This window comes from Coturnix japonica, chromosome 24, assembly GCF_054131305.1.
Source record: "Coturnix japonica strain WE chromosome 24, WE-NBRP24, whole genome shotgun sequence".
NCBI lineage: Eukaryota > Metazoa > Chordata > Aves > Galliformes > Phasianidae > Coturnix > Coturnix japonica.
The window spans coordinates 7445670-7461027 of record NC_140686.1 but is presented as its reverse complement, the minus strand read 5'-3'; the positions used below and the strand labels follow the sequence as shown (position 1 = coordinate 7461027).

At 47.1% G+C, this 15358-nt stretch overlaps 1 protein-coding gene, 1 pseudogene and 1 gene segment (V, D, J or C); 1 reads left to right on the top strand and 2 right to left on the bottom strand.

Moving 5' to 3' along the window:
* Positions 1-8402: 8402 nt before the first annotated feature.
* Positions 8403-9652, bottom strand: LOC146757232 (feather keratin Cos1-2 pseudogene; annotated as a pseudogene). The gene is made up of 2 exons (XR_014937133.1): positions 9509-9652; positions 8403-9137 (listed from the first exon to the last, which is right to left on the bottom strand). The product of XR_014937133.1 is annotated as a feather keratin Cos1-2 pseudogene (transcript).
* A 1997-nt stretch (positions 9653-11649) lies between these two features.
* Positions 11650-12660, top strand: LOC146757231 (T cell receptor alpha variable 4-like). The segment is given in 2 exon segments: positions 11650-11844; positions 11954-12660. Coding segments are annotated over 2 exon segments (477 nt in total).
* Positions 12661-13443: 783 nt separating this feature from the next.
* LOC146757230 (feather keratin Cos1-1/Cos1-3/Cos2-1-like) lies at positions 13444-13840 on the bottom strand. The gene has a single exon (XM_085523736.1). It carries the CDS (start codon positions 13820-13822, stop codon positions 13517-13519), a length of 306 nt encoding a protein of 101 aa, XP_085379862.1. The 5' UTR covers positions 13823-13840; the 3' UTR covers positions 13444-13516.
* Positions 13841-15358: the final 1518 nt, after the last annotated feature.

Below are 15358 nucleotides of genomic sequence, written 5' to 3'. Positions count from 1 at the left end.
TGTGCTTCTGCAGAATTAGTCTGACCCCGTGCACAAGTCCAGCAGGTCACAACACCTACAGTGTTCCCTCTGTGCGCTGGCATCATATGCTGGCACAGCCTGAATACCTCAAAATCTGAATGAATCTAGAGAAGTCTGCAATGTTTGGGTTTAACTGATTAGTGCCTGCAGCCAAATCTAGTCTTTCCCTGGTGCCCCCTAGCATCTCCCAGCACCCACCTGCTTCCATAAGGTCATCCCATCTCCTGACCCAGGTGGAAAGAAGTTCCCATGGGAATCTGCTGGGTCCTTTGAGATGAAGTAATCCTTATATTCAGAGGGCCGTTTGTCAGAGGATGCAGCGACTGGGAGAGAAGGGAATACCTAGAGAGACCAGGAGGAGGGATATAGTGACACTTGGTCTCAGGATAATGGCTTCAACAAAACAGCAGTGACACTGCAAATCTTAGAACTATGGCAAAGGACAGCAGGACATAGGTGACCAAATAGAATCTTCTAGGCTTAAACAGACCACACCAGTTTACATGTGGTCTTGTTTTCATTTCCTTTTCCATGTGTCTCCAAATCTTGATGGGAATGGCCTCACCTTTGTTGCCTTTCACTTCACTGTGGGAAGTTAAAGGCAACAAAGGATCCCAGTGTATATCTTCCTTAGTTCATGTTCTTGAGATCTGGTATAGTATTGTTCCCAAAAGTGGAGAATTTCCGTGTCAACAGAAGAAACACTTCTGTTTCCAGGTGAAAAGCAGTCATCTAAGTATCACTGAATGTCTAGTTTTCTCAGTGTTGCCCTTGGTTGACATACGCACTTGTCACTGAGTTCCCTCTAGAGCTCACTCCGGGACAGTGGGGACAAACCCAGGGGAGCAGGAACAAAAGTGCCTCCCTTCTCTAGCAGCGCGGTGCAGCATGGCACGGAGCGGCCCGGCCCGGCCACGTGCATATCGGGACAGGGGAAGGGAAGGGATATTACGATTGGGTCAAAAAAAAATGAAATAGGAAAAAGTGATCTGAGAATGAACGGCAGTTTAATAACCTAATAACACTAAACAACAACAAGAGAGTTTCAACAAAGAGAATGCCATGTCCCCAATGTCACCGATGAGCTGTGGAAGGTGGGAAGCTCCGACTGCGCTGTCTCCTCGCAGAGAGCCGGGCCAGAAACCCCATCCTCTTCCCGACTTCCCCTCCAGTGCTGCTCCCCACATGCCCATTTAAGGCAGTCCACAGAAAAAAAAAAACTTATCCCCTTTACTCCCATTATTCGGCATGGTGTTCTGATGTGGAATACCAACACCAACCAAATTACAAAACCATAACAACACTATACTGAAATACAGCAGTAATATCAATGTGCACTTGTCCTGTGGTACTGGGACTGTTCTTACCCTGGCCTCTGGGAGAGGAATTTCATGGCTCCTTCCTTATTGTCCAAGCTGCTCTCTTTTTATAGTTGTTTCTGACACCTGCATCATATTCATAGTTCTCCTTGCTCCCTCTCCTTTCACTCACCAGAAGGCATTCTCCACTTGTGCTTTCATCACACCAGTATTCCCATTTTTTAGTAGATTTCTTGAAACAGACACAAGACAATGTGTTACAAAGGAGGCAGGACTCAAGAGGATTTTGGTTTACATTTTCTTAAGCCTGTGTGGAGAAAGATGATGGAGTCACTGACTTTTGTCTGTTTGCCTATTCTACCTCAGGGTATGCTATGATTCCCTGATTCCCTGCCTGTGACAGTTTACAAGGTTATCTGTGAACACTGTTGGTTTTTTTACAAAAAAAAAAAAACAATAAAAAGGAGTGGCCTTGCTGAAGGTGTGACTGCATTTTTCGAGTTGGAAAACAGCAAGGAAGTCAAGACACAGGGAACCTCTGGATTTTCTTATCGTGGGGCAACTGGGCCAAGCAAGACACTGTGCTGAAGAGTGCTGTGATTGTGGCACCATCCCATTCAACAGCATTCAAATCCAGCCCTGCCATTATCCGCCAAATTCAACCTCACCTGAGACTCCCAGCAGCTGCCCTTCCATACTACTGAGGCTTGGCTGAAGTGCAGAGTATCTTGTTGCAGGAGCCTGGGGAGTGCGGGGGAATTCCAGGATCAATTTACATCACACCACAAGGAGAAAAACACACTTGTTATAATATGAAAACATTTCCCTTAAGGAACTTGCCTAGACACAACGTTTTGGCAGTTGCCAGATTTAACCTTTCGTTTGGCTACATTACATGTACTTGTTTTTAGCATCTAAAAATAACCGCTGCTATGTCCAGTTAGCTTTTACCACCGTTGCTGGATTTAGTAGCACCCACTCTTCTTCCACACACGCAGGGAAGGACACACTCAAGGATGCAGCAAATGCTTTATGAGTCTGAAGAAGGAAATAAAATCACTCCAAGAGTGGACACCAAGTGTGGAGTGCGACAGGAACAGACAAAAAACACTCCTACAGCAGCGTTGCCACAGGGCTCTCATTTCCTGGCCAAAAATTATAGCGAGGTAAGCAGGTAACTTGTGGATGATTTTGAGGGTTACCAAGAGAGATCTCTGAAAAGAAAAGACAGCAATAATATTTTCTGAGAAGCTCCACTTGAATGCAAAACATTGCCAGTATAGACCCCGTGATATTTTTCTATGCTGTTCAATTTTATTTCTGGCTTTATGCTATGTTTAGTCCTTGCAGAAGGCATCTTAGAAGTGGCTGGAAGAGACGCTCAAGCATTTTTGGGCAATACACATGCATTTGGACCTAAGATTCAGCTCTTGTGCTGGAAGAGTCCTGCAAAGGCAATTGATGTCACGTTGGGTAGCTCCTTAGGGTCTCCATTGCCCTTCTAGTAAGAAGTGGCCCAGCTCCTGATTCTTACCCTATCTCAAACTGCTCTCAGGAAAATTCTGCTGTCCACTTTTGCATCCTTCTGTTCTGCTCCAAGGATGAGAGTATGGGAACAGAAGTAGTGCAGGATACTTTCCAGATCCCCAAAGAAAGGTCCATCACTAAAGTGTGTAATTAAAGTGTGTCGGAAGACCGCTGCTCCAGCGTCCTCTAGCTCTCCCAGCCCCGGCTCGGGGACGCGGCGGTGTATTTCTGTGCTGTGAACCCACGGAAAACGAAGCCGGGGCTGCGGGCAAGCATGAATCTCTTTGGGCGTGACGGGGGCACAGTGCCTTCCCTGCACGCAAGGGCGCTGCCTGTCAGGGCCGCCAAACTCCATCCTGACCAGAGTGCACCTCCCTGAGATCTCGAGAGAAATGAGCACCGCCCCCATAGCTGACACTGACTGGGGCCAATGTCAGTCACAAATAGTGACATTTGAGGTGAGCAGGACGGCAAAACTGTCAACAAAAACTGTGTCTGAAATCAGAGAGACATCCACACAGTTCTATTCCATCTCCTACTCTCTTGTCTTACTCCAAAGCAGTACGTATGAGAGCAGGAGGAGCCCTGTTCCTAAAAGCCTGTGGGGCTGATTGTTCCTATGGCCTTCCACACAGTTACAGCTTTTCCTGATAGCAATGAAGAGGCTGTGTTCTCTCTCTGCTGGACCTGTGTAGACAGTTGTAGGCAGAAATACTGCAAGTAGCCACTAGTATGATCTTAGACAGGCATAACTTCTATGGACTGCTAGGGACAGTGCTCAAGAGAAGAGTCAGTGTGCTGCTTCATAACCTCCCATTCTCCAGGGAATGGAGAACTGTTTCTTTAAACACTCATGCTCACTGACTACAAAGCCGTGCTCCCATGCAATTCAGATCATTCCCTGTGAAATCCTGTGCAGTGTGTTACAACCTCCTATTCTTCTGGGAATGGAGAAGGGTCTCCAAAATCACTCAAACAATATACACCAAGAGCAAAGCCATTCTCCCTGGGCAGGACAAGAGGCCATAAATGGTGGAAAGAAAACTCAAAAGCTCAAATGAGATGCAGAAATATTTAACGAATGTTTGCAGAGAAAAACGAGATCACAGTGAGCAGAGGTTTCACAGAACAGAATTAATTCAGGCCCATCTTTGAGCACACGCAAGATTAGTGCCTGTCTTTTTGGAAAGGTACGGGATGATTCTCGGGACTCTAATAATGCACAGAAGCAGAGAGGGGGGGAAAAAAAGAAAAAAAAGTTCAGAGTGTGTGGGATGGGTGGTGGGAAAGGAAAATGGAGAGAAATGGGTCGGTAGAGAAAAAGAAAATGAGACATGAGCCATGTCTTAAGAAAGCCCAGGATTTCCCCTTCCACTCAGCATATCCCAGAGTAGATGAGGATGGTCAGGTATTCTGTAAGCAGGGACTAGATGATTCATTCTTGATACAGCACCACGTTCAGGGTATATGGACAAATTTATCCAGAAACACACCCAGCAAATTTAGCAGGGCGAGCACCTTCTGCCACAGTAGCGGCTGCCAATGCCAGACAAATGAAAGCCCCCCGAGGTGATGGGCACTCCCTCAAAACTGAGGATGCTGTCAACAGCAGCGGAGGTGGAGGATCCCACGACGGTGTTCTGTGGGAAGGAGCTGAGGATGGGTCCAGGCAGGGTCACCACCACGGGAGAGGGCTCAATGACAACATTGGAACTCTGGCACTGCCTGACACACGGCTCATTGCAGCTGCTGGCCAGAGGAGTCTGCTCCAAAGTCTCCCCAGAGCCTCCTCTTCAATTTGTCACTTGTTGTGACAACAACAAGTCACTCAGAGCAGGAGTTCTCCAACTCTCTGATCACATTCATGGCCCTTCTCTGGAATCACTCCAACAGGTCAGTGTCTTTCTTATGCTTGGAGATGCACAGATGAACTACATGTGGCTGTACTACATGTGGCTTCTCACAAGAACAGTGGGGGAAGTTCATATCCCTTGAACTTCTCGTTGTGTTTCTTCAGATATTTTCTCATTGCTACTGTGGGTGATGTCAATCCCTGTGCCCATGTCACTGTGAAGCTTTACAAATAATTTTTAATAACAACATAGATATTGAGATCGAGTGCATCCTCAGCAAGTTTGTGGATGACAGGAAACTCAGTGGTGTAGCTGATATAACTGAAGTGGGGATGCCATCCTAAGGGACCTGCACAAGCTTGAAGGATGAGCCCTTATGAACACACTGAGGTTCAACGATGCTGAGTGCAAGATATTGCATTAGTGTTGGGGAAACCCCAGATATCTGTACAGACTGAGAGAAGGATGGCTTGAGAGAAGCCCTGTGAAGTAGGTCCATGACTGGCTCAAAAGAGAAGTGCCTATCTGGACAAGGAAGGTGATGGTCAGCCCCATCTGGAATACTGCACCCAGATCTACAGCCTCATATATACCCTTTCACTGAGTGGGTGGTGAAGTGCTGGAACTGATAACCGAGAGCATCTGTGGGTGCCCTACCCCTGGAGATGTTCTAAGTCTAGTTTGGATGGAGCCCTGGTAGCTTGTTCCCGTGCCTGATTTAGCATTTGTCACCCCTGCCCTCAACATAGTATTTGAAACTAGATGAAATCTGACATCCCCTTCAACAAATGGATTTTCAGGATTCTACGATTTCACGGTCACTGAAGCTAAGGCTGTCTTTGACATTCACATTTTTAACAAACCCATCCTTGCTGATACAAATGTGTCCTGCAGTAGGATATTTCCTATCACATGACCCAGCAAGGTGAGGAATGATGGTTTTTCCTTATGGTGTATCTAAATATGTCTTCATCAGCTTTAAGTAACAGTGCTTGAAAGATGAATCTGTTCAATGTGTCCCACTCTCCCATGCCTACAGGAGTGATAGAGTGCCCTTATCTAATTCCCATGAAAGTAATGGTTTTCTCCTAAGGCCATCTCTGTGCAGTTGTTAAGGTCACATGGAGAAACACTCAGGAATGCAACAAAGTGAAAGCCTCTAGTGTGGGATGTAGCAGGAGAAGACAGGACACATGCTATGAACAGAGGAGTTTCTACAGGGCATCCTTCTACCAGGCACAAAACTGGAGAGAGGCATGTAGCAGATCTCTTTAGGCAGAGAGTGTAGGTGTATCTAAAAGAGTTCCTTGAGTGAGTGAGGGAAAAAAAAAAAAAAAAAAAATGTAAAGAAAAGTGAGAACAAGAGTGGAAGAGAATAATAGTAGACACTGGCCATGTTGTCATAGAAGCCAGGGTTGACACTACCCCTAATGTAAAGCCATCCCACCCATTGCTTCTCCACCGAGCACACCATCTATAAAATCCACATCTCACCATCACTCCAAGGGAGTGAAAATCCCCTCTCATGCCCTCAACTTATCCCCAGAAAACAAGGACTGACCCTCAGAGAGTTGCCAGAAAATCCCCCAGGGAAGCATTTCAGGTCTTCAGGTCTACAGGTTTCAGGTTCTGAATATGCCCAGAGAAAGAGATTCCAAAACCTCTTTGGGCAGCTTGTTCCAGTGCTTTGTTCTTTCACACTCAAAGTAAAGAAGTCCTTTCTCATGTTTGGATGGAGATTCCTGTGTATGAGTTTGTGCCTGTTCCCACTTAACCTGTCCCTGGATACCACTATAAACATCCAGGCCCCATTACCTTGACACCCACACTACATATATTTATTAGCACTGATAAGATCTCTTCTTAGTCTTCTCCACATTAAACAGTCCAGGACACTCTTGGACTCCAAAGGCCACTTCATTTCCTCCAAAGGAAGATGTTTGTATTCCTTCAAAATGGTACAAAGAAGCAAAATGTTGCTTTCATCTAGAAATGATCTCAAAAGAAAAATGAGATGCAACAAAGCTGCTGTTTCTTTGTGGAAAATCCATTACAGCCAAGTCCCACTCAGGCAAGATCCGAATAGCATGTGGGAAAAGGGCTTCAGAATCACATGGATTCCAGGAATAAATAGATGAGAGATGTTGATTAGAGGGTGAAGGAATCAGGCTGCCTTTTATAGTGACCCTGCACTGCCCCAGGCCCTGATGTGGCCTTCAGGGAAGTGACAGTTTTCTAAGGTGCTTGCTATGAATGGAAAACAGACAATGTAATGAGCTGTGTGACTGCTTCCCTTAATGCTGTTTCTTCACTTCCTGGCTTATTCCACTCCCACTGCCTCATGGAGGCTTCTTCTGAGCACTGGGATTGAGAAGCCTAGGGGTTTGTGGGCTAGGAATAAGTCAGTGATGGCATAGAACTTAGCTCAAAGTGCTGAGATGGATCCATCTCAGACAAGTGATGCTGGCCTGAAGCTAACCTGTACACACATTTGCCTGTCTTTCTCTTTTTCTCCATCCCAATTGCACCAGTGGGCTCATATGATTGGATGCTAGGGCATGTGGGCTGGACTGCTGGGTTTCAATTCTCTTTCTCATCATGTTGTCCAATGCATAAGTTGCATAACCTTTTGGGTTCCTCTCACTGGGCCATCCATGTACATCTGCAAATGGGTCAGGGGCACAGTGACATCTGAGCCTGCAGTGAACACTGCCTAATGTGCACCGAACTCCATCCTGACCAAGGTGCACATCCCTGACTTCTTAAGCAGAGCACTGTACCCACAGCAGTGATTCACTGAGGCCAGTGTCAACCAGACACAGTTGAGCCTGGGATGGGCAGGTCTGCAAGCCATGCAACAGCAGGACTGACTGCATGAGGTGTGTTTTATACCAGGGGGACATTCATGCAGTTCTGTTCCATTTTCTTTCCTTTCCTTCCTCAATGCAGAATGTATGAAAACAAGAGGACCTCCCTTCCCAAGAGCCTGCAGGATGGCCTGAGCCTATGTCCTCCCACACACTCATAGTTATTCATGTGGAGACACTGGAAGTTATGATCTCCATTTGCAGGACATGCAGGTATAGTGCAAGTGAAAGGCTGATTGCCTCTTACTCTGCAATATCCAGGATACCTCTTTCAGAGGCAAGGATTACCGCCCAAATCAGAGCCTCTGTAGTGTGACATAACCACCCTTTTTCACTCAATGGAGAAAGGTCACAACAAATACTCATATCCACCAAGAGCAAAGCCATTCTCCCCGGGCAGCTCTGGAGAACATACATGGTGGGAGGTAACATAGAAAGCTCAAAGTGAGATGCCAGTGTCTTTAAGTAAAGATGAAAAGTAAATCACTCAGAGCAGGGGCTCCACTGTATAGGATTTGTCTTATCCTGTGTTTGAGTTCATGCAGTGCATGGGCCTTCTTTTCCAGCAGAGGCTGCTAAGGAAAATAGAGGAGAAAAACAAAACAAAACAAAACAAAACAAAGCAAAACAAAACAAAAAAAGAAAATGAGAAAATGGAGAGAATGAGGTGGGTGAATAAAGTGACATGAGCCATGTTTTCAGAAAGTCCAGGATTCACCAAAGGCATCACATTCTCCTTTTGTAATCTCTATGATGGTGGGAAAACCAAAACAAAGACACAAACAAACAAAAAAAGCACCAACACAAAAGGAAACTCAGAGGGATGCAGAAGGTGTTTAATGAGTCTGAGAAATGATGTCACCCCAAGCAGAGACCCTGTGTGCAGAGAGCATGAGGAGCAGACAGGAAGCTGTTCCCCTTTCCTATGGCAGCATTGCCACAGAGCCCTGTCTCCTAGCCCAGAGTTTTAGGGAGATGAGCAGGTCACTCAGGGTTCATTTTGGGGACACTAACAGAGATCTCTAATAAAAAAAGACAGAAATGATATTAGATAGGAAGAGTAAGTGGAAGAAAGAATCAGTGGATGTTCTCCATGTTGATGGAGGCTCCAGGTAGTCCTGTACAAGTCTATTATGCAAGGCAGCACCACAAAATTTGTTCTTCAGTCCAGTGCCATGTTCAGCCTCCATAGGCGTCCTTTTCTGGAGCAGTGTTCAGCTCCTTTAGCAGGGGTTGCACCTTCTGCCACAGTAGCGGTTGGAAATGCAGGAGAGGTCAAGGCCCCCTGAGGAGATGGGCACACCCTCAGAGCTGAGGATGCTGCCAACAGCAGCAGAGGTGGAGGATCCCACAGCAGTGTTCTGTGGGAAGGAGCTGAGGATGGGTCCGGGCAGGGTCACCACCACGGGAGAGGGCTGGATGACAATGGTGGAGGGCTGGCACTGCCTGACACAGGGCTCATTGCAGCTGCTGGCCAGAGGGGTTGGGCCACAGGGCCTGCATGGCTGGCACTGGTCACAGCAGGACATGTCTCAGGGATGGAGGTACACCTGGCAGAAAGGACAGGGAGGAAACAGAACATCAGAATGCATGAGGAACAGCCTATCATCATGCTGAGAGGGAATCAATGTACATGCAGTGCTGGGAGCTGAAGTCAGCTCAGGGATGTGCAAGGGATTCTTGGTCTCATCCTGACCGAGCACAATAAAAGCCACTGGGTCCTGTTCAGCTACAGCCTAGGCCCTAGCCCAGAAGCCACCTCCTTACAGGCCCAGCCTCACCCATGATGTACATTCACCCCACTTCCCTCTCACAGGATAAGCAGAGCCAGGCATGGAACAGAGCTAATAGCAGCTGAGAGTTCTACTACATTTAGAACTCATTTCTGCAGAATGGAGAGAACAAGGAGCTTAACACTCACCTGATTCCCAAGAAGATGGAGGCAAGAGAAGTGAATGAGGCAGCAAGGAGCTCGACTGGCTTTTATAATGGACCCAAGCTGCCCCATTTCCAGAGGCATCCCTTACAGCAGTGATTATTTTCTGAGAAGGTCCTCATGAATGCAAAACATCCCAGCTAATGATATGGGCTGTGTGTTGGTTTCCTGTGCTGCTGTTTTTCACATCCGGATTTATGTCACTCCCGTTCCTCACTGAAGGCATCTGCTGAGAGGAAGGAAGAAAGACCCAAGTTTTGCCAGGCAGTATATGTCAGTGTGGGCAAAGCAGTCAGTTCACATGCTGAAAGAATCCAGCATAGGCTAATGATATCAGCATGCTTAGTAGGCCATTGAAGTGATACAGCTAAACACTTTCTGCTACATATACGCAGGTGCCTCTGGGTATAGGTGTTTGCATGATTCCACACACGTGCCTGAGTAGGTGAGTGTTTGTGTGACTTACATGTCCCACAGTCTCAAGCTGAACAACCTCAGAGCAAACCTGGCAGATGTGTTTCCCAGCAAAGTCACAGAAATGCAGATGTATGTATCTTTAGTCCTCTTTTTCTTTGTGACACCGGTTGTTGCAATATTGTTAGGCTTGCTAATACTCCTTGATGAATACCCCGGAGTTTGTTTACAAAACAGGAAGAATCTGAGCTTTTGTACCAAGTAGATTATAGTGACATACCTAACACCTTGAATTAAGTCGATAAGGGAAGTTCTACTTTGATTCAGCAAATATTGTGAATGCAGTTCTTGTGTGATCAAGACAAAGAGCACACCGAGCATTAGTGAAAATGGGGTTCAAGCAGTGAGCAGAGGAAGGAAAAATAGTGACTTCATCCAGAGGGCTGTAGGATCACCACCACAAAATGTCTGAACATGTATGATGGTGCAGATCCCTACGTTAATGGGAAGTATGGAATACCTATGTACTGTACAGGAAAATGTTTGCATATATAACATAAGCAAAGAATCTAAGCTGAGGATTTTTTGTGCAACATACACATGATATGTGGAGCTTATCCCCCACGCATCCAGCACAGAAAATAAGGAATGCCTGGCTTCTAGCACTCTGGTTTGATCGATGTGAGTTTCATGATTGACTGATTTACAGTATCACTACTGTCTGACCTGAACATCTCCTGGTACAGTTTTGTGCCATTCCCCCACATGTCCTGTCACCAGATAACAGGGAGAAAAGACTGGCACCTCCCTCTCTGCTTTCACTCTTCGAGAAGTTGAAGAGAGTAATGAGGCCACTTCAAAGCTTTACAACACACATGTCCTCAAACTCTCCTCAAAGGATATGCCTTCCAGCCACCCTATCAGCTCTGCTGCCCGCCTCTGGCCGCATTAAACATCTCAACAAACTTGCTGTGTTTTGGAGCCCAGAATTGCAAAATACGTTCCAGGTGAGCACACCAAGACAAACAAAGGTGAGTGAATAACATTTTGATCAGTAGGCTATGGAGTGCTTCGTACATACAAAAATTCATTTGGACCTCTTGGCTGCAAGGGCAGTCCAGCTGTGAGCAACCCTGAGACATTGCTGCCCATGCAGAGATACAGGCAAGAACACCATTGGCCTGCCTGACATGAAAACTTGCCTGGGAAGAATAGTGAGAAAAGTATCCTTACGTCCACTGTGGCAGCAAAAAGGAAGCTAAGGAGGCTGTATTTCCATTGGATCACAAAATGTCAGAAACAGTGGGAAGCAAACGTGTAATAAAATGATGGCTTCATTTTCCACCATTTTCGTGATAATTCTTTTAGACTGACCTACAACAGTCCTGAGCTTTATTCACAGAATTCAAGGAAGAGAAGAAGCACTCCCTATAAAGAAAGAAAACCAAATAGAGAACTTAATCCAGTTGGACATACTTGCATCCTTCTGTTCTGCTCCAAGGATGAAAGTATGGGAACAGAAGTAGTGCAGGATACTTTCCAGATCCCCAAAGAAAGGTCCATCACTAAAGTGTGTAATTAAATGTTGGATTTAGTAAGACACAATAGGAAGAGGTCTAGAGGCAGCAAATACATCCCAACTCCCTTCTGGTGGTGGGAACACCATCTTTCTTCAGCATCAGAAATAAACTAGTCAGACTGTGCAGACTCTCTCAGCCGGGAGCCACCCCGAATTATGCGAGTTCAGGGGGCGGCCCCGGGGCGGAGCTGGCGGAGATAGCGGGGAGGGGTCGCCTCGAGTGGATTTGAGCCGGGGCTGACAGAGGCTGCGCGGCAGAGACGGAGGAGCGGAGGGATGTGGCAGTGCCGGGAGGCGGGGCTGGTGGGACTGGCCGCGGTGCTTATGGGTGAGTGGGGCTGCTGCAGACGGGCCGGAATGCGGGAGCTGTTGGGGGATGGAGCCGCGGCCACAAATGGATTTTCTGATTGTGCTGTTTCTTATCTTCTCGGCAGTAGCCGTGAGCAGAGCTCAGGTGCAGCAGGAGCCGACGGCAGAGACCCACGAGGGCACCGGCATCAACGTCACCTGCTCACACCCCAGTATACAGGGCAGCGACAACATTAACTGGTACCGTCAGTTCCCGGGCAAAGGCCCCACATTCATCGTCAGCGCTTTTAAAGGCTCCAAGGAGGTGCCGGACCCGGCGGGGCGGCTGTCGGTGTCGGCAGACCGCCGCTCCAGCGCCCTGTGGCTCGCCCGGCCCCGGCTAGGGGACGCGGCGGAGTATTATTGCGCCGTGAGCACACGGGAAGCGAAGCCGGGGCTGCGGCCGGCCATGAACCGCTTTGGGCGTGACGGGGATACAGTGCCTTCTGTGCACGCGGGGGCGCTGCTTGTAAGGGCCGCCAAACTCCATCCTGACCAGAGTGCACCTCCCTGAGATCTCGAGAGAAAAGAACACCGCCCCCATAGCTGACACTGACTGGGGCCAATGTCATTCACAAATAGTGACATTTGAGGTGAGCAAGACGGCAAAACTGTCAACATAAACTGTGTCTGAAATCAGAGAGACATCCATGCAGTTCTATTCCATCTCCTACTCTCTTGTCTTACTCCAAAGCAGTACGTATGAGAGCAGGAGGAGCCCTGTTCCTAAAAGCCTGTGGGGCTGATTGTTCCTATGGCCTTCCACACAGTTACAGCTTTTCCTGTTAGCAATGAAGAGGCTGTGTTCTCTCTCTGCTGGACCTGTGTAGACAGCTGTAGGCAGAAATACTGCAAGTAGCCACTAGTATGATCTTAGACAGGCATATCTTCTATGGACTGCTAGGGACAGTGCTCAAGAGAAGAGTCAGTGCGCTGCTTCACAACCTCCCATTCTCCAGGGAATGGAGAACAGTTTCTTTAAACACTCATGCTCACTGACTACAAAGCCGTGCTCCCATGCAATTCAGATCATTCCCTGTGAAATCCTGTGCAGTGTGTTACAACCTCCTATTCTTCTGGGAATGGAGAAGGGTCTCCAAAATCACTCAAACAATATACACCAAGAGCAAAGCCATTCTCCCTGGGCAGGACAAGAGGCCATAAATGGTGGAAAGAAAACTCAAAAGCTCAAATGAGACGCAGAAATATTTAACGAATGTTTGCAGAGAAAAACGAGATCACAGTGAGCAGAGGTTTCACAGAACAGATCTAATTCAGTCCCATCTTTGAGCACACACAAGATTAGTGCCTGTCTTTTTGGAAAGGTACGGGATGATTCTCGGGACTCTCATAATGCACAGAAGCAGAGAGGGGGGGGAAAAAAAAACAAAAACAAAAAAACCAAGAAGATCAGAGTGTGTGGGATGGGTGGGGGGAAAGGAAAATGGAGAGAAATGGGTCAGTAGAGAAAAAGAAAATGAGACATGAGCCATGTCATAAGAAAGCCCAGGATTTCCCCTTCCACTCAGCATATCCCAGAGTAGATGAGGATGGTCAGGAATTCTTTAAGCAGGGACTAGAAGATTCATTCTTGATACAGCACCACGTTCAGGGTATATGGACAAATTTCTCCAGAACCACGGCCAGCAAATTTAGCAGGGAGGGCACCGTCTGCCACAGTAGCGGCTGCCAAAGCCAGACAAGTCAAAGCCCCCCCAGGTGATGGGCACACCCTCAGAACTGAGAATGCTACCAACAGCAGCAGAGGTGGAGGATCCCGCGACGGTGTTCTGTGGGAAGGAGCTGAGGATGGGTCCAGGCAGGGTCACCACCACAGGAGAGGTCTCAAAGACAACATTGGAACTCTGACACTGCCTGACACAGGGCTCGTTGCAGCTGCTGGCCAGAGGAGTTGGGCCACAGGGCCTGCATGGCACACACTGGGTGTAGCAGGACATGTCTCAGGGCTGGAGGTACACCTGGGAGAGAGAAATACAAGGAAGTAAATCACAAGGATATGTTAGGGACAGCCTGAGTAGCCTCTTACAAAACAGCCAAGGCAGCCACTAAGGATGCAGGTGGAGGCTGTAACAAAAGCTCACATCTCTTCCTTGTGACAGAGCACTACATGGAGCAGTGTGACCCATGGAGATTCTCTCTGAATATATAAATATATAGCCATGTAAGCTGTGTCACAAATACACTCTGCACAGACATTATCCCTTCTATGCTCTCCCACAGGATAGAGCAATACTATCTGGTAACATTTCTATTGAGGCAAAATCTCACTTCTCAAGAGTAAGATGGATGGAGGACTTTGCACTTACCAGGTTCCCAACAAGATGGAGGTAGCGAAGAGGAAAAGGGAGATGGAATCTGGGATGTCTTTTATACTGGTCCTTTATTGCTGCAGGCCCTGAGACACCCTTGCTACAGGCAATAATTTTCTGACAAGCTAACCTGAATATATGCCACCCTTTCTCATTATGTGGGCTGTGTTTTGATTTCCCTCGGTGCTACGTATTCATTTCCAGATTTTTTGCCCTGCCCATTCTCTTATGAAGGATTCTTTGAAATTCTGTTATGAAATGTCCAAAGATTTGTACTGCAGGATTGCATTTGTGAGACAGGTGACTCAGATGTCTTGCAGTCCCATCCATCCTGGCCGTGAACACTTTCCCGGATGTGGAATCAACAACATCTCTGGGCAACCTGTTCCAGTGCCTCACCATCCTCATAGGAAAGAACGTCTTCCTAATATCTCACCTAATTCTACTTGGTCTTACTTGAAAGACAGTACATGTTGTCCTGTTCTTACTATCACTGATTAAGAATCCCTCTCTATCACTCATAATGGAATACAGCTCCAAAGTCTCCCCAAAGCCTCCTCTTCTCTAGGATAAACAAAATCAAGTCACTCAGAGCAGGAGTTCTCCAACTCTCTGATCACATTCATGGCCCTTCTCTGGAATCACTCCAACAGGTCAGTGTCTTTCTAATGCTTGGAGATGCACAGCTGAACTCTGTACTCCCTGTGGGCTCACACAAGAACAGTGGGGGAAAATCACATCCCTTGAACTTCTCGTTGTGTTTCTTCAGATAATTCCTCATTGCTACTGTGGGTGATGTCAATCCCAGTGCTCATGTCACTGTGAAGCTTTACAAATAATTTTTAATAACAACATAGATATTGGGATCGAGTGCATCCTCAGCAAGTTTGTGGATGACAGGAAACTCAGTGGTGCAGCTGATATAACTGAAGTGGGGATGCCATCCTAAGGGACCTGCACAAGCTTGAAGGATGAGCCAGTATGAACACACTGAGGTTCAACGATGCTGAGTGCAAGATATTGCATTTGTGTTGGGGAAACCCCAGATATCTGTACAGACTGAGAGAAGGATGGCATGAGAGAAGCCCTGTGAAGTAGGACTTGGGGAACCTGGTAGATGAAAAACTTCACATGAGCTAGCAGCGTGCACTTGTATCCCAGAAG

Coding starts and splice junctions, on each gene's coding strand:
- LOC146757230 (XM_085523736.1), bottom strand. CDS start 13,822: ATGTCCTGCTACACCCAGTGTGTGCCATGCAGGCCCTGTGGCCCAACT.